The sequence below is a fragment of the Drosophila sulfurigaster genome, chromosome 2L (assembly GCF_023558435.1).
Source record: "Drosophila sulfurigaster albostrigata strain 15112-1811.04 chromosome 2L, ASM2355843v2, whole genome shotgun sequence".
Classification (NCBI taxonomy): domain Eukaryota; kingdom Metazoa; phylum Arthropoda; class Insecta; order Diptera; family Drosophilidae; genus Drosophila; species Drosophila sulfurigaster.
Window position 1 is genome coordinate 18,852,105 of NC_084881.1, and position 19,849 is coordinate 18,871,953.

The following is a 19,849-nucleotide window of genomic DNA, read 5'->3' on the forward strand; positions in this document are numbered from 1 at the left end:
CATATTTCTCTCGTTTTTTTTCTTTTCTGTTTTTTGCTGTTTTTTCGCCTTTTCTATGTTTCTAGGATGAGTGCGGCTCGACGTTGACGTTGACGTCGACAGTATGCCAGAGCCTGCCAGATAGCAGCCACATCAGCAACAACAACAACAACAACAGCGAATGAGTAAAGTCAGCTTTAACACCTGACCTGCTGCTGTTGCTGCTGCTGCTGCTTGCCACTTATGCATGGCTGTTATGCTCCGGCAAACTGGCAACACGCACACATCATTTTTTTTTTTTCGTTGTATCCAAACGAAGCCCAAAGCGTTCACTCTCTGCTTGACCCATATCCTACAACGAGTTTGCTGCACACCTAATAAGCATGTGCACATTGACCTTAGTTGTTGTAATTGTTGTTGCATCTGGAGCAGCATCCATCGACAGTGTGTGTGAAAGCGTGTGAAAGCTAATTAAAGTCGACACACATCGCGTATACGCAATTTATGTAAAATAAAGCAAATTTGCACAGTGTATGTTAATGAATCTCTATATTAATATTGTGCACTTTTCCAAGCACAACTGTACATAATCGGCATCACAATTTGCATATTAGCATAATAATCAACAGCAACATTATCAGAAAAGAGAAAAAATGGAAAATGTTGCTTTAAATTTACAATTGAAATCGAAATCGAAAACTCATTTCATAAATTTTGATTATTTTTTGTAAACCCATTTTGCATTTATTTATTTTAAATGTAAATATTAATAATTCACTGATGACATTACGAACCAATTGTCGTGATAATAATAAAATCAAATAATGGGAATTTACGCTGCTCAACTTTAAGTTACCAAGCACAAAATCTTCAACTTTAAATGTAAATCATAATAATTTACTGATGAAACTTGCTCAACTTCAAGTTCTGCACAAATTCTGCAACATTAAAGTTAAGAATTTTCTTTTATGCTATATTTAGCACATTTTAGTGTACTTTTTTGCCATTCAAGTCAATAAAAAATACCCTCGAATAAAAAGTACCCCGAATGAGCATTCAGTTAAATTCAATTTGCTGCATTTGCTGTCCATCTAATTATATATTATACTATGAGACTATAAGAACTCTATAAATAAACGTGTTGTGAAATTAATTAAAAACTCACCGCACTCTCAACATTTAACCAAATCTACATTTTATCTTTGATATTCACTTAATTATACCCTCTTATGCACAGACACAAAAACAAGGTATATTGTAATTTAAGTTATTCAAATGAGAACACAAGTGAGCACAAGTATGATGAATAATATAATTACAGATGACCAACCAAATAACTGCTTTGTAAATAATTGAATTGATATTCTGAAATTATGTCAAGCAATTTCAATTTGTCAACTTGCTGTCTTACAAATGACAAATGGAATTAACAAATGCAAAATTATCAATGTAAAAGGAAACATTCCGAATCATTTAAACATGAATGTATGACAATCTAAATCTTGGCACTTAACAAAGTTGTTAAACTTGTGAAAATCTATTAATTGCACAAACATATCTCTTGATTAGCTTTGAATTTCATTCAATGAAATACGCAAATTGATAATTATAGGGTATGCACAGCTGTATTAAGAAACTTTAATCTTTTCGCTTTCGTTTTTAGATGTACGTTATAAATGATAAGCTATAATATCTATAAGTGTTAAGTGTTTTGGTTGAGCATATTTTCTTGTGATTTGATAAAAGAACTAACCGTGGGGTAACTTCGTATTGATAAGGCAATAAATGACGATTCTGTGGTTAGTCTATTTAAAGACTTTGGATCGCACAGAACGTCAAAGTTGACAAATCTTTTTTGCAATGACAGTGACCTGGGATAGTGTTAACAAGCTCTGGAGTGGTCCTGAAAGATCCTCCATGTACAGTGATGACACTTCAGTGGGTAGAATTATATTCAATACCATGAAGAATTATCCCAAGAATGTGTGTCAGGTGAGAGTGAAGAACAAAAGAGTAAAGAATCCTAGAAATATCCTCGAAATAAATACCGAAATATAATGCCACAGATATCAGATAGCGATGGCATTGTTGTGACCAACGAGGAGGCCATCACCTGGGCAATTCGCATTGCCCAGCATCTGAAGCAACGTGGCCTGGATCACAGAAGTGTCGTCGGTGTCGTGGGCAGGAATACAACCTATGTGATGCCGATGGGTTTGGCATGCCTGCTAAATGGCACTCCATTCCACGGAGTAAATCCTATTTTCGATGAAGGTACAAAACTCTTTTTATCTACCACATTCTAGTTAACTAATCAATTGCCTTGCAGAGACTCTCAAATACATGTACGGCATAACACGACCTGCATTGATATTCTGTGATGCACAATTTTATGATAAGGTTCATGCAGCCACCAAGGAATGGAATCCCGAAATTATATTGCTTTCTGGCCACATTGAAGATGTTCTGACTATTGAAAGTCTGTTGACCAAAACTGCTACTGAAATGTTTTATCAGTAAGTGCTTAGCAAGTGTGTGAGTTATTTTTTGTTACATAATTTTAATCTCGATTTAGACCGGAACCACTTAAAGATGGCAGTGATCAGACCATTGCTATACTCTGCTCCTCTGGCACCACGGGTTTGCCCAAAGCTGTCTGCGTTTCAAACAATGTGTTGGTGCAGGACAAAATGTAAGTTAAAGAATCTTCTTCGACAAACATATTAATGCTTGACTTTGGCAACATTTTACAGGCTGGTCAATAGCGAAACCATATTCTTCATCACAAGCGGCTTGGATTGGATAAGTGGCCTGTGGGCTTTCCTTTTCAGCACCTTCTTTGGCAGCACTCGCATCATCACAGACCAACCCTTCTCCCCGGAATACTTTGTGAGATTGGTGCATAAATATAAAATCAATTATGCCACCTTGGCTCCGGTGCATTTGGCTGCCATTGCCGCCTGCAAAGAAGCCACACCCTTGGCACTCGCCTCGATGAGAAATCTTAACTATGGCGGTGGCATTTTGTCGCAATCGACACTGCAACGCATACAGGAATTATTCACGGAAGCTACTTACAATTCGGGTTATGCCATGTCCGAAGTTGGCATAGTTACAATGAGTTTTGGCATCCGCAATGCAGCAACAGCTGGCCATCCAAATCCGGGCATTAAGATACGCATTGTCGACGAGTCTGGAAAGAGATTAAGCCATAATGAGGTGGGTGAGATCTATGTGCATACGGGTAAGCGTTGGAATGGCTACTATGGCAATCCAGTTGCCACACGGCAAATGCAAGACTTTGAAGGTTGGATTCATACGGGAGATTTGGGTTACTTTGACAATGACAACAATCTATATATTGTGGATCGCAAAAAGGAAACCCTCAAATACATGGGCATTCATTATTGGCCCACGGAAATTGAGAATGCAATTCTGGAGTTGCCACAAGTCAAGGCTTGCTGTGTCATTGGTGTTCCCGATGATCTAATTGGCGATGCAGCTGGTGCTTTGGTGCTCAAGAATCCCGATTGTGAGATTAGCGAAAAGGAAATCGTTGACTATGTGATCAAGCGGCTGCCGGTTGAAACAAAGCATCTGCATGCTGGAGTTCGTTTCGTGGACAGATTGCCATTCAATGCCAATGGCAAATTCATGCGTAAACAAGGACTCGAAATGTTTCTGGCACAATAAGTGGACTATGTGATTGGGAGTGAGACAAGCGATGTTTAACTCTATTATATATAATTAATTTTTATAATTGTTATGATTTTCAAAGAGCTTAGATTTGGGAAATTGAAAAAGTTGTACTGTTTCAAAATTAATCTTAAAAAATAATTCGGAAATTTCGTTAAAAAGTTAAGTTTTCCCAAAAGCCTCTTGAACATTTATATTTTAAGCTTTCAGATGATCAGCAAATAAATAAAATATTATGCTACTAAAACAAATTCTTTATTTATTTTTACAATCTGTATACTATTTTAACCACTCTTCTATTATCAGAGTTTCCCCTTAAATTTTCAGCTCTTAATTGCATTACAAATTTCCTGACATCAGCGATTAACCTGTTAGCTACAAATTGACCATAAACTGCACTGAATGCACACAAAGCACAGCATGAGAAGCACTTGAATGTAAATGTTATTTGCATTTATGCAAATATCTTATGTTTCCGATCACATTGTAGAAAAGCATGTAAAGGGCGCGTAATTCGATCATAGTACAAACAGACATACAACTAACAACAAAACGGCATAAGTAGAAGAAATGCGTAAGGTTTTGTTACAAAAGGCGACACAAACACAAATCCTTTTGCTAAACATGGCATAAGATAGACAGAGACAGAGATAGAGAGTGGGAGTGGGAGAGTGAAACACATACAAACTCAATCCCTTTATGTGCAGTTGAGGCTTTTCAGGCCTAAACCCCGACACAAGTACGACGCAAATGTGTCTTAAAAAGAAGCAATGCAAAAGGTTTACCAAAGTTATGGGCTAGCTATCTCTCTCTCTCTCTCTCTCTCGCTTTCTTTCACTTAACATTCCTTTCACTTCTCTCACACATGGTTGTTACCTTTTGGCTGGCTGGCTCGGCTCACTTGTCAGGCAGCGAGGGAAAAATGCAAATATTTGTAAAATATATGCGTGTAAAAATTGTTGTGCTCCATTATCCTTTTAACTGGATATGGGCGGCGAGCAGCAGAGCGCAGCACATGCGGGACCTGAGTCAAGGCAAATACCAAATACCAGGAGCCATCAGCTAAGCAGGCAGCTAAGCAAAAAAGAGCTGCCACACAGATAACACACACAGCGTCCCAATGGCAAGGGCTATGGCTACCAAGTCAACTTGAAGGGTTTTACACCCAACTCTCTCTCTTTCGAAGTGTGTGCGATTTGCTCAGCATGGAACCAGGACAATCAAGACAGGTGCCCGTCTATCTAAGTAAGTGGGTTGTCAAAGCAAACAGCAACAACAACGAGAACAGCAAATAATAATAAAGTAAAAAAGCAAAAAAAAAGTGAAAAAAAAAAGAGGCAGCCAAGTGCCGCGTAACGAGGCAACAACAGAAGAGGCCGCAACATGACACTTTAAACGTTTTACTGTCCTCCGAAAATCGGAGCGAGCGGAGGGCAACATTTGCCACTGATTGCCGATATGCGAGCTTCTATATGGTGGAGGAGAGTATTGCCATTAAATTACTCACGCACTTGTAATCAATTGAAGTTATTGCATAATTTCGACATTGATAGAGTACGAAAGTCATTTCGATGTGATTTAATACACACACACACACACACACACGCATACACAGAGAGTCATACACAGATACAGAAGCAGATATAGAGAGACAGTTATACGCCTCGTCGCATAATGTGTCACATTTCATTTGTTTCGCTCTGCTGGCTTCGCAGTCAACGACAATGCCAACTGCGACAGCGATAACAACAATAATAACAACAACAGCAACTCGAACAAGAAGAGCAGCAGCAACAACAAGAAGCTGTGCATATGAATGTCACAGCATTTCCATAGAACTCTCTCGACATCAGCAGTCTTCTTCTGCCTTCTCTTTCTACTCACTTCTGTGTCGCCTACAAATAAATGCACGTTGTACTAGAAACACACTCTCACACACTCACACACATACACACACACACACTTATGCATATTTTTGTGTGTCATTTCATATATGGTCTATGCTTACAGCATCAATGCTTGTAATACGTCTACACACACACACACGTACACTCGCAGTCTCTCTCTCTCTATCCTAGGTTCTATTGGTTTGTCCCTCTCGTCTGACAGTAGTCAATCAGATCCTGCGATTGCCAGTCGTCATCATACTCGACATCGACGTCGCGAATGATTTATGAGTCGCTTCTTGTTCTTCTTCCTTGTTGCTGTTGTTGCTTGCTGTTACTTTTGTCATACGCTGTTCCTGCTCTCTCTGTGTCTGTGTGTGTGTGCAGCATTTTTGCCAGCTGGAGATTGCCAGTTTGCCTGTTTTGTCGGTTGCCAGTTGCCAGCGTTGCCCTCAGATGTCGCTTAAAGAAATTGAACTGTCACACCCCCTTAGCATGTAATCGGTTAATTCCTGCAAACTGTCAAGTTATTCGCAGCACAAAAATATGAAATGATCCATCGCATGCCATCGGATCAGCGACAGAAATTGAAATGCTCTTTGCCAATGACAGTTAATAGTTTTTGGTAAAGAATGGAACATCAAAAATATGATATTGATTCAGATAAAAACGGCAATGTATTTAATCAAAAAATCATCAGAACTTACTGCATTCTTTTTAACAAAATAGACGTCAATTTGCAAATTTATAATGAATAGTTTTTGCAACGGAAATATCAAAAATATAATATTGATACTGATAAAAAAAAGTATAAATGAAATCTAAACATCATCATGATATATTGAATTTTTTTAAATTTCTTCAATTAACCAATTTATGGTTTATAGTTTTTTGCCACTAAATGAGTATCAAAAATTATGATATTGATACAGATAAAAAAGGTAAAACTTTTACAGACGAGTGTGCTCGACTGTGAGATACCCGCACCTATTGTGATTAAAGGCAAAACATTACGGTACTAAATTTAAAATATACTAAATTAATTTTAAAAATATAGCTATATTTGGTATAGTAAATTCTAAATATACCAGAAATTTAAAATAAAATAAAATACCAAAGCTATATTGGTATATTTATATAGTACTACATTTAAATTGAGTCCTATACAAAATATTTCTTAAATAACTTCAACAATTTTCATCTGCAATCTGCAATCACGAAGTATAAAAATTCAAATTTAAAAGCTTTCTCTAGACAATCATTTCTTTTTCTCATTTACAAATAAGAAGTATTTGTTATGCATTTTCATACTTTCTATTTACCGTAGAAGAAAATAACTTTTGAATTTATTGTTCCACAAATGTGCTTTAGGTCAAGGACTGTCAGCATAGACTGACTTATTTCAACAGAATCCTCTCGCTTGATCACACAAAGTCAGTTCACAAAAGTCTGCTTGTAAGCAATTCTCAGAAGCGCATTGAATATGTTTGCTATATAACACAAACAAAACAAAACACAAATATAATATGTATCTTTTTGCACACAACTTTTTGTAAAATCGAAAAAATGTTGCATTATAATTTAATCGGATTTTATGCACACTTTTTTTGCTTGCTTCACCGTAATTGCTGCCACGTACAGCAGCTTTAGGTTGTGCCCTCACAGAGGAAACAGCAGCCTGCGCACTTCCCTTTATAATCCCGCTTTACTCCGCACTATCCCCTGCCATGCTTAACCAAAATGTGGAGGACGCGTGCAGTGGGCATATTAGCCATTCATTGAGCGCGTTTATAGCGCGCTTTTGTGCGTCTCCATCATACGAACACACGCACACGCACAAAACACACACACACAGAGGAGAGGGAGACAGGCACACGCTCTTTGCTGAGCAAGAACCTTTTGCATTGAAAGCAAAAGGTCCTTTTGGCGGATTTACTGATTGATGGCTATTAATTTATTTGTTGAGTGGTCCACTCCCATCCAACATCCAGAGAAAGACAGACTTGACAGAGTAGCCACGTTCTCGCTTCCTTCGACTGTGTTCAGCTGTGTTAGCTGTGCAGTCTGGCAACAGCTTCACAAAATAGTCGAATTAATAAAGATTTAGACATTGTTCGCGCCATTCATTGTTGTGGCAGCCACCAGTCTTCTTCAGCCTCCGCCGGGAAGCCATAATGCGCTTCCTTGCTGGCGTAAGCCATTGAATTCGTTCCTTCGTTCGTTCGTTCGTTCGTTCACAAAGAAACACAGCAGACAAATTCATTGATAGAGCCATGTCCTCATCTGCCTTCTCGTCTACATGCATACATATAAACAGTATATAGACTATATATATTGCACTACTAATCGATAAGGTGACAGCCACTCTATAGTTCAATTTGTGTTGTACAGCGGCGGCAGCAATTTCTTTTGATTTGCAACCATTGTCTCCATTGTTGCATAATATTTTATTAAATAGTTTCCCCCTTTCAATTATTGCTCGAGGTAATTGGTAGCTACGTCAACATTATCACATCTATTTTGAGACTTTTCCACTAGTTCAATCCGCCCCCCAAAGCCATTGACCTTTGTCAACCCAGCTGAACTCTTCAAAAACTTTGAAATTAGTTTCTAAGCGAGGTAAAGAAAAAAAAGTCGACATGAAGAACTTAACTTGAAATAAGTACAATTTGTTGGCGCTGCTTTGAAAAGTTCAGCCAGAGACAAGAACTTGATAAATTAACTAATTCTTTAACACCACCAGAGCCAGCACAGAGAGATAGAGCAAAGAAAGCAGCTAATTTCATTATTATTAATAGCTTAAATAATAATTGTTTGCCACAGCTAAAGCCTTGAACTACTTTGTGTTCCATCCGCAAGCTGCGCCTTCTTAAAGGTCAAAGGAGAAAGAGAACGAGTTTTACACTAATTACCGCTTGGCATGTGACTTATGACATTCAAAAAATCTTTCTTGATGGCGGCAACACGCAAATGTAGGCGCGAGGCACGCCCCCTGGCTGCAAAATGTAGATTGGAAAAATTGCCTTTGGGGCAAACAAAAATTTTAAAACACCACGATTGAAATCGTTTAAGCTGAATGAATGGATATCAAAAAGCATGCTTAGGGCGGGGAATGAGAAGCGCGTTCACATGAAAAATTACAGAAAAGCCATAAATATTTGAATTGATTAAAGAAATCAATTTAATATGGGCGTTATAAAAGCAGATAGACAGTGACAACAGCAACAACAGCAACAACAACAACACCCACGCCACCAACAACAACTGTCAGCAGTTGGCGGAAACATCGTGACTTACTTTTAGGCGTGTTTTGTAGCTGTGTGGGCTCTCTGTGTGTGTGTGTGTGTTTGTGTGTGTCTGAGGATACTATATGTATTTGTATGAGTAAGTGTCTATCTGTGTTCGGCCATAGATAATCAAATTTGGCACTAATTCACAGCAGACACGCAAAGCATAAATAAACTTGCCAAAGTCTTTTTACTCTTTTTTCTTCTCCCTGCTGTCGATTACATTTTTTCTCCATTTTTTTTTCGTTGGGAAATGAATTTGCAACCGCAGCGTGCTAAACTAAACCAAAATACTTATTCAAGCAATACGAAATCGGCAACACAAATCCGAAAACGCAATACTCTTAAGATTAAGATTCGACAAAGATTTGCTCAACGTGAATTCGCATAGATAAACACCTGTGACGTACGTTTATCGAAGTGTGTGTTTCATTAAAATATTTAATAGTTTACGCATGGAAGGTTTTTCTTCTTTTATCTATTGCTCATAATTAAGTAGGCTATTTATAAAACGGCATCAAATTAACCTCCAGCGATAGATAATACTCATGTGAGTAAACACAATCTCATTGTTAAATACTATGTGCATTCGATTAAAGAATGACTTGATGGATTTGCAAAAGAAATCCTATTTTAGTACGGCGTAATCAAAGCTGTCAATGGGCAAATAACTGATAAAAGACACCACCCATTGGGCAGTAATAGTTATTAGCTTAAATTATACTCTGCAATATCGCGAGCGTATAAAGTTTGATTAAATTAATTGAATTGAAATTGAGAATACGTTTAATTTTTGTTTGAGGTAGATCAAGTAGACAACACTGACAAGTGCGCGTATACTTGATATCTTTGATTGTTACTGATATTAAGTATACGCACAACGTAAATAGTATTATTAGCAGAGGGTATTCAATGGAAGAGTACAAAGTTCGTTGTGCATTCACCATGCTTTACCCAAAAATGGCAAACCCACGACGACGATAACGACGACAGCTGCTCTTCTGGTTACCCTCAGCTGGTCGTGCCAAAATGCCTGGCCAGAAAACAAATTGAAAATGGGGAACAATGCATAAAAAAAGAAACTGGAAAAAAGAATGCAAAATACTATAGTTGTTGTTATTGTTGATGGTGGTTGGTGGTGGCATATTTGAGGCTATGGCTCATTTAAAAGTGCATACAAATTTGCATGTCAGAGCAGGGCTCACATGGCGTATGAGTAACATACTCGAAATAGCTCAAACAACAACAAGAACATCGGCAACGACACGAGTAGCAGGCACAACACAACACAACAAACAACAACGAAAACTGCAGAATTATGCGCAAAATCCAGAAGCATAACAATAATTTGCTGCAAGCGAAACAAAACATAAAATAACAACTGCAATGGGAAATATGAAAAGCGGCTCCGTCCGTCCGTCCGTCAGTCCGTCCATTGGCCTCTTGCCACGCGTTGTGTGTGTGAGGGTGTCTAGTCTCGTGTCGTCCGTCCAAATAAGAGAGAGAAAAGAGCTTCCCAATGAAGCAGGAGAGACTCCCCATATTGTCGCCTTTCCGCCCCAGTTTGTCGGGCCTGTCATTTTGGTTTATTGACTTTAGCAAATAGTTGGCAGCCCAGGTAATAACATCAATGCAGTTGCCATTTTTTGCCCCTTTTGCCACCTCAAAATGTAGTTACTGCCCCCTTTTATGTCCTTCGATTTTGCTGCTCTTTTTTTATTTGAGGTTTTTTGCACCCGCCTCCAATGTGTGCGTTGTGGACTTATTTATAAGCCCAGCGCACATTACGCTGGGCGACCAACCAACCAGTTGAGGCAGATGGGCATTGCATTTTATTAGCAACTATTACACGTCCTCAGAGAGAGAGAGAGAGAGAGAACGAAAAGACCGCAGGCCGAAGCCGAAGTGCGCCGCATCGAGCCCCCAAGTGGCCGACCATAAAGCCAAGAATTATTATAATGTGATTATTATTATGATTATGCGATCGTTATCGTAAATAATTTTCAATGCGCCGCGTGTGCTTAGACTTAGACATCGAAACACGAGTGGAAAAAAAAGCGACCTCCTTTCTCTTAGCTGGCCTGCTTATGGTAATTTTTGTGACTTTGAGCAACTGCAGCGGCAGCAGCTAAAGCATTTGCCGCAATCCCTGCAAAATTGTCGTCGTCGTTTCAGTTGATGACAAAAACATGGAAAATGAAACTATTGGCCAGCAAAATTATCACATACTAAGTCAGCTTGTTAGCCAAACCAAAATGTATGCAACAGTTCATAAACCATCAACGTTAACGTTGCCTAAAGGTAAGAGAAGAGGGAAACGCTTGGCGCCCTCTTATCCTTAAGCTGAAACACCACTCATCATATTTTCTTTCCACACACAAAGCAAAATGAAAATGTCGCAAATGTCGAAGAAAGGAAAGGAAACTATGCAAATGCAAATTAGATGAACATAAAAATGAGTATGAAGGCAAAAGCAATGCGATGCGCAAAGTGCGCACAAGAAAATGAAACTTCTTTGTCGTGTTTTGGGGAGCTGTGGCAAGGCAAAGGTGGAAGACATAAAGATAAATGAACAGAAGTACGAGTGAGAGACTAAAATGAAGATTGTATAAGATTAGAGTAGATCAAGAAATTCAACAAAGAAATCTACTAAAGCTAGATGAATGAACCAAATTAATAAACACAAAACTATGAGACAGTGAAAGCTAGCAAATGAAATTAATTATCTTTGCATTTGATAAAATAACGATAACGGGCAACAAATATTTTGAGTAATATAGAATTATTTTAAGTAATAGCTTATTTATAAGTCTTTGCTGGTGATAAAAAAAAAAACGATTAAAATATTTGCAGTGCAAACTTTTTGAATGTGTTGAGTAATGGATTATACATATATAATACTCATACATCATATTCAAGTTTATATCATTAAAAATATACCAACAAGTGCAAAAAATACCAGATTGTCAGCAATAGTATATATTTTCACTCACACATAAAATAAGAGCGGAAACATGTTGAAGATCTTTTTAGTGAATACAAAATTAATTTAAATTAACTTGCTATATGCAATTTTTTTATCAAATTAAGATTCATCTTTCGTATTATGACACCTACATCCGAAACATAATATACATTCATTTATTATTATTATATTTTATTATATAAAGTTAATAGCTATATACTTATAATATGTGTACCCACATATATAATATTTAATAATTAGTTAGCAGAGTGCTTCTAATATTAAACTTTCGCTGTCGTAATATAGCATAAAAGATTACTTTTATATTATTTATTTTTCTACTAACTAACATTGAACATATTAAAAGTTTGTGCTTCAGTAACACACACACACACAAATACTTAGTTAGACGCTCTGCTACTTACACTACTTACAACTGTCCACATTAGCCCAGTTAGGGCGTAAACTATATAGAAGGAAGATGTAGAGGAGAGGGAGCATAGCAGCGTCAACTAATCGCCTAATGGTCACTTTGCAGATAATTACCAAGGCTTATTGTTGCTTGTAGGATTAGGAAGCGCGGCGAAAAGGAAAAACAGCAACAGCAATGGAGCAAAGGGAAGCCGATGGAAACAGCAGCCGCCGACGCCGCATGTCCTTGCGTTCTTTTGCAAAAGCAACAAGCTGCTGATGGACGGTTCTTTTGCACATATCAAAAGGGTCATATCTGGAGCTGACTGGCGAGCAAAAGAAAGCCAAAACAACTACAACAATAACAAAAGCAACAGCGAGTGCGACACATAAAGCCGTCCAGCTGAATAGAAAAAAAAAACTGACGCTAGGATGTTATCAGCATCGTGTTTGGTCTCTTCGTTGCCATGTAACGTGTATCCATACAGCTGACGTTCAGCGTCTGAATCCAATTAGGTCACATTAGGATTTTCCGGGTTTAATTAACTAATATTGGCGGCACTTCATGAAGGCGAGCAAAAACAGACAGTTTTTCACAGCCATCATAACTAGATCAAAAACGTTTAGAGGACGCTTGTAATTAAGCATTTAGTTAGGGAGATATTTCACAGCCATCAAAAGTTGAACTACGCAGAAAGAAAAAACGGGCTAAAATCAAGAATATAATCTTGACTTATTTTTAAATCAGATCGAAATTCTACAAAAAATCTCAATCTTGAAATTCAAGATTATATTTTATATATTGTTTATATATATTGTTTCAAGAATGGAAAAATCTTAAAATCGAACCAAGAAGGCCAAATCTTAAATCAGGATATAACAATTGTAAATTTAGATTGTTTAAAATTAAAGAACAAAAAAATAGATTGCGTGTTTTTTATACATTTATGTATGCTGTCTAATTTTAAAGGAAGGAAATTCCTCCCTTTGAAGAAATAAGAAGAGAATTATTTTATTTTAAGATCGAAAAAAGTTCTTAGATTAAGATTTTCAATCTTCCTTTCAATCAAAATTCATTCTCTCTGTGTAGATTTAAACATTTAATTTCTAAGCATAAAACATAAGAGTTGAATTGGCTACAAAACACTTTTTGGTACCTTGAACTGTAGGTAAAGGTTTTGTGTTTTGGGTTTTGATTTCGAGTATTGACTTTCTTGCGCTGCCGTCTTGTGGGAATCAAGCGATTGTTTGCTGGCTAAAACGCGTGCAACAACAACAAGGCACGCCGAAAAACGCCGAGCAGAGCGAACTACTCGAAAACAACTGTGCAAAGTGGACTTGAAAAAGTTCGAGCACTTGAGCGGCAGCATGTGTAATAAAGGTTATTTATGTATATTTTATCGCTCTCCCCCGCCGTCCCCAAAACGGGGCACAAAAACTGTTCCAACTAGGTGGAGAGAGAGAGAGAGAGACTTGCAAGTGGCAACTTGAAATTGGCCAGGCAATGAAAGAGAGTGAGAGCGAGAGAGGAGCGTAACTTTTTGAGTAGTTCTAGCCGACGGCCAAGATTTATTTTGGCAGCTCCCAAGCAGCAATTAGATGAATGAAAAGTTACCCATATAAATGCTAATGTCCGCACGCCACAAAGTATGCAATGTAAATAACAACTGAAATTGCATTTCTCATTTGGTTTGGCCGAAAAACTCATTACAAGCCAAGTCACAGAAAAAACCAGACCCCAACTATAGAAAAACTAGTGAATTAAAATGCAAAAGGTGATAGAAATTAAGCGGCTGCCGCTGCTGTCAAAGTCAGAGAGTGTTCTTCTTCGTAAAAGTGTCGCAACGGAAGTAATAAGTGATAAAACGGATGACAAAGTAACATTCAGAGTTGAAGTACGCCCACTTGAAAACCGGATACGGATGCGGATGCCAACGACGTTGCCGTTGCCATTGCCATTGCCACTGCTGAGGCAAAAGAGTGAACTATTGCCAAGCTAATCGTGACGTGATGTGACGTGACGAGCCACAAAGTTCTGCTCAATTCTGCTGTTCTGCTGTTCTGCTGCGGCGGCAACATGCCAATTGACATGCAGCTATCGACCTTTATTAAAAAGTTTTCTCTCCCCATTCTCAATTTGATGCCCTTTTCTACTTTTCTACTTTCATTCTTTTTTTTATTGTTTGTTAGCCCTTGGCTCGCAAAAGAAGCCGCGCCCAAGACGCAATATATGAACGTTCTCGCTCTCTTCTGTTCTCTCCTTCCTTCCCTTTCCAAAGCAAAACCTTTAGCACCCGAAGGGCCAGCAACTGGCAACTGTGGCATCCAATAGCAAAATGTTTGTTTGCGGCAGCAGCAGCAGCAGCAGCCGTCGTTCTAGTCTCAATGTAACTGCTTCTGTTGGTAGCCAAACGATGACAAAAGCTTATTGACAGATTATTCAACCGTTGGCACATATTGCCGCCATAGTTTGCTGCCATGCAGCAGTGGCAACAACAAGAACAACAACAAGAATAACAGCAACAATGCTACAAATCAACAGCAAAGTCGAACAAATCGACAAACGTTTCAAGCAAATAATTAAAAAAGTTGCCAATATTAAAACGGAGCGACGAAACGTTGCCAAATGTGTTGCTGTAGTGAGAGTATTAAATGGCATCACAGTGATGTTAAACATTTTGTATATAAAATAGTTACATTTTTATAACCAACTTTCGTTCAATCGAACACTAATTTTCCATATTTATAGCATTTAATACTATCTGCATCTTATCACAGCAGCAACTACATAAAATTTTACAACTTTACGTTCACTCAAAACTGGCTACACAAAATATCTTAATATGGTTTTTACAGCTTTGCCAGCTTTCCCTTGGCAATTTTATAGCTTAACTAGCAACGTTTCACATAACATAAATGTCTGTGGATTGGCATTTCCCCACTGTGTTTTATAGGGTATAATACGTAGCGACTACAGCGTACTTGGCCTCGAACGATATCAATTCATTGTTATTGTTATAGCTCTTCTTGCGTTGGCTTCTGTTATAATCGGTCAATTGTTGCGGCCAGAAGCGTCAATCGTCTGCAAAATGCTAGGCAACACCCCCGAACTCATCAGATTTTCGTTTCGTACTTTTTCTCCTCCGGGTGTCTGTCAGAGCTGTACTCACACATCACTCTCCACCAACACTCTTCATATGTGAAGAGAGAGAGAGAGAACTCAAGGAAAACCCCAAAAATTGGTAACGCCCACGTTTTATTGCCACTGTGCGCCACCGCTCAAGGATTTACTTATTTTCCCTCAACCAAATAAAAACATATGAGTACGTATACTTAATACTTGTACCATATATATAAAATGTAGGTATTATACATATATGTACGTGAGTATATTGAACAATATACTATATAATATTTCGTGGGTTGCGCGAATGTTTGTTTTTACTTTTGATACACTCTTTTTATACCCGCTCCCCATTGGGTAGAAGGGTATTCAAACTATAAAGTATCTACATTCTCGGTCAGTGTCAAAAGCCGAAACGATATAGCCATGTCCCTAAGTCTGTCTGTCCGTCCGTCCGTATGAACATCTAGATCTCAGAAGCTATAAAAGATAAACTTTCGACAGCAATTGTCATTTTTTATAGCAGTTATTTAAGAAATACTTTTGTATAGCGAAAAAAACATATACATAGTTACATAGTCTTAATTGCTTTGGCTGACAATCTAGTATATTTTGCCCTCTATGGTGTATTGTGAATGCAGTACTATATCAATATATTTTAGTATTTTAACGGTATAATAATTTGGTATATTTTAAGAATACCGCACTGTTTTGCTTTGATTCAAAGTCGGTATCGAGTATCTCACAGTCGATGACACACGACTGTAGCTTCCTTACTTGTTTTTCACAGCGACCGATATATATCGTGGCATATTGCGCAATATGCTCGTAGTTGCAACGCCAAAGTTGCTGCCATTGTGTATTTGCACTTTGCACTCACCCCCTCACTTGGCATATGCTTCTGCTCTGGCAAGCAAACTACGGAGCAGAGCGAGAGATGATAGGGGCATTCAAGCTGGAGATGCAGCTAGTGATTGCACTGAGGCTAATGTCCAGGGGAGCAATACCAGGCGGGGGCAAGCAGCAGCAGCAGCAGCATCAGGTCTGGTCTCTCTGGTAGTTTTGCAAACTGGCTTGATTCATGAGCCAAATCTAATAAGCATTAGGCACAGTGAACGAACGAATGAGAGAAGAACATCACCAAAAAGCCATAGATTCATAGGGAGACCACCACAAACGACGACGAGTGCAAAACCCAAAGCCGACGAGTACAAGAAGACACAAAAATAGAGTAGGGAAAAAACTAGAAAATAAAAGATGAACCTAACCAAAGCAGTTACTGAGAGTTGCTGAGCGTGCTGCCACTTCTGTTTCTGACCAGGCTCAAAACCCAGACCAAGCCGTGTCCAAACCAAACGAAACCAAACCAAACCAAACCTAAAACCCAGACCAAGCAGCCAGTGAAAAACAAATCAAGTTGAAGTTTTCTCATTTCCATAACTAATGCAAAAATCCAATTTCTTATGCAAACATAAAATTTTCCACTCGCAATGCTCAGGCGACAGCGGCAAGGGGTGTGTGTGTGTGTTTGTGTGTGTGTGTGTGTGTGGTGAAAACGAAGAGGTAAAGACGAAGACATAGGAAGGGGACGGCGTGCATGCATACTATAAAATTCAGGTCAAGCAAACCATAAAATCATTCATCATTTTCGTGTAAGTGTTGCTACATGTACACACACACACACACACATACAGCTGAAACCGCTCCTTGCCGAGCCTTCGTAATATCTATGTACGATTGTGTATGGGCGAGTGTGAGTAAGGTCCTGTGTGTGTCCTGTGGTGGCTTTAAAAACGGCCGACGTTCGCATTCTTGTAATAAAAATCAAGAAAGCAGCCAGCAAAATACTCAACACCACAAACAACTACAACACACACACACACACACACAGACAGACACTGCTGCTATATATAAAACAAAAATAAAAATAATAATAATAATAATAATGAAGCACACACAAAACCGAATGAAATGTCTGCATGCGTGTGAGCGAGACAGGTGACATTCCCTGGCCTAGACATGAGCCGCATTTGCATATTAAGTTCCACCAAAGGGCCTAAAGTAAGGTCCTTGGCACGTTTGTCTGGGAGATAGGGAAGAGATGTGGGATGATGCTGGCTGCTGGTTTCTGACTCTCCCTTTCTCCAGCGGCAAGGGATAAGTGTCAAAAGAATTTGACAATGCGCCGCTCTCTCTTTCGGTTATTCTTCTATTTATTGTTGTTGTATATATTCGGTTTGCTTTAGCCAGAGTTTTGCCCGTTTTTTATGCATCGAGAAATGTTTTGTGCGTGTGTTTGTTTTAATGGTTTCTCTTTGACAGCAGGCTCGGAGGGGGGAACAACGGAGGAACACCGGCAACTGACAACTTGGTACTGCTTCTAGGCTACTCTGCTCCTTATTTTATTTTTTTTTTTTTCGTTGGTCTTTTTCGGTTTTAGCGGCATTGGCTGCGTGGGCAATTTAAGCACTGCTGACTCGGCCAACAACCAAACAACCAAAACAAGCAAGCAGCAAATGCTGCTGTTTTTCTTTATTTTTTTTTTTTATATGCCTTGCCACTTATTTATCAGAATTTATTGTTGTCTACCTCAGCGCATAGATAAAAAAGTTCAATTTGAATTCGAATTCTTATTTTTTTTTCTTTCGGTTTTTTGGGTTCCTCATCTGACCCAATCTTAATTGCCCCAGAAAAGTCTCTTTCTCCGCATACTTGGCGTTTCGATAAGGGAGTTGAAATTTATTAGTAAATCAATTTTAATGTGATTCTCTCGCTCTCTGCAGTGCGATAAACAATGATTGTAATCCTCCGCCAAAGTGGAAGGTAATATAATATATACAGCACTTCAATGGACATTTTAATTATCAAAATGGCATTTGAAATTCGTATTTCAAGCACTTTTATATAAATCTACGTTGCATACTTTTTGGAGGCAGCAAACAAATTGAAATTATTTCAATTTAGACTGTTGTTATTTGATATTTCTATGAACGGATTCGATTCGTTTAATAACATCAACTGACAAAGTTAAAACTAAATTAAATCAAAAATTGTATACGTTCAATTTTAGGCATTCTTTATGGAGGCACAAAACTAATTTAAATAAAATCAGTTTCAAATGTGGTATTCATTAACTATATTGACTGACAAAGTTAAAACTATTGTGGACGAGTAATTTGGAGCATACTTTTTGGTGGCTGAAAAATATTTTAAATAAAATCAATTTGAAATTTTGTGTTATTCGAGATTTCAGCAAACCTATTCTATTTACTAACAATATTGACTTACAAAGTAAAAATCAAGTTAAATCAAAAAAGTTCTGCATTTAATTTGGTATATCGCTTGAACGAATGTCACCTTAAAGCTTATTGACTTAATTGCAAAGGTATTTGAAAATGTTTTTATATTTTTAACAAGCTTTTCCAATCCAGCAATTCATATTTATGATGTAAAGAATGTATTTGAAAATTTTAGCCAAGTGGTTTGCTGCTTTGGCATGGCTAATTGCATGTGTATTGCTTTGAACTATGTGTACTCTCTATATTTTAATAATTTGATATACCACATGGCCGCAATTCAATTATTTTATTAGAGAGCAAAGGCCTAGACGGCAATTGCTTTGATTGCTGCCGGTGCTAACCGCAAGGCTTTCTCGTTCTCTGTCTCGTTATCAGACAGCTTTTGCGCTCCGACTCCTTTTTTGGATAAGAAGAATGAGGAGCAGCAACCGCAACTATGACGAGGACGCAAGGCGAAGACTGATGGCAAAAATGCGTTAAATATGAAATGAAATGTTGTTGGCCAAAAGGGAAGAGACGGGGTGTGGGGAGATAGAGAGGTTGCCCTTCGTTTCTCCCTTCGCATGCTCCAACTATGTGCTGCTCTGTGTGCTCTGTCGATCTCAAAAATTTAACCGCTGCGCTGATGATGGCAGCAATTAAACGGAAAATGCCTGGCCAGAAATTCTAGAGAATTTGTGGTACAAAAATTCAATTAATTTTGGGCGATGCTCGCGTCCTTCCACACAGACAAAGGCATTAGAGACTGAGAGAGCGAAAGTATGGGACTGTAGCTAAGAGGGCGGAAAGTGTATGAAAGGGATGGGACATTGTCATGTGTCTTGCTTGCGGTTGGAAAACTATAATAAATTATGCTATGACATCCGCTTGTTTCGTTTCATCTCTTGCTTGGCTCTTGATTAGCATAGCAACAGCTTATCCCATCCTTACCCTGCAAGAGCAAACTCAAATAAACAAAATAAAAACCCCTAAGCAACACCAACGCCGAAAAAATGCTGCTGCGTAAAATTAAATAAATTGGTTTTTCAGAGAAGAGAAGAGAGCAGCTCATATTACCCCATCAGCAATGAATGCTGCTGCTTGTTTTCTGTATATTTGAGCAAATTAGTTGCCTCTCTCATTCTGTAGAAAAATCTCATCATACACGAAGGGTTTGCAGTTGAGTGTAAAGAGTAGAGAGTAGAGAGTATTGGCATCGGAAT

At 38.3% G+C, this 19,849-nt stretch overlaps 1 protein-coding gene across 1 annotated transcript; it reads left to right on the forward strand.

The window, feature by feature from the left end:
• Positions 1-1,076: 1,076 nt before the first annotated feature.
• On the forward strand, positions 1,077-3,903 carry LOC133850653 (uncharacterized). Its single transcript, XM_062286791.1, has 5 exons — positions 1,077-1,971; positions 2,046-2,253; positions 2,309-2,495; positions 2,555-2,671; positions 2,733-3,903. The coding sequence occupies exons 1-5, from the start codon at positions 1,840-1,842 to the stop codon at positions 3,670-3,672; spliced, it is 1,584 nt and encodes a 527-aa protein (XP_062142775.1). The 5' UTR covers positions 1,077-1,839; the 3' UTR covers positions 3,673-3,903.
• Positions 3,904-19,849: the final 15,946 nt, after the last annotated feature.

What these genes read in the sequence shown, in the direction of transcription:
- LOC133850653 (XM_062286791.1), top strand. Translation starts at nt 1,840, where the DNA reads ATGACAGTGACCTGGGATAGTGTTAACAAGCTCTGGAGTGGTCCTGAA. An exon ending in AAATCCTATTTTCGATGAAG is followed by an intron (nt 2,254 to 2,308) that starts GTACAAAACTCT and finishes ATTGCCTTGCAG; the next exon opens with AGACTCTCAAATACATGTAC. An exon ending in GCTACTGAAATGTTTTATCA is followed by an intron (nt 2,496 to 2,554) that starts GTAAGTGCTTAG and finishes ATCTCGATTTAG; the next exon opens with ACCGGAACCACTTAAAGATG.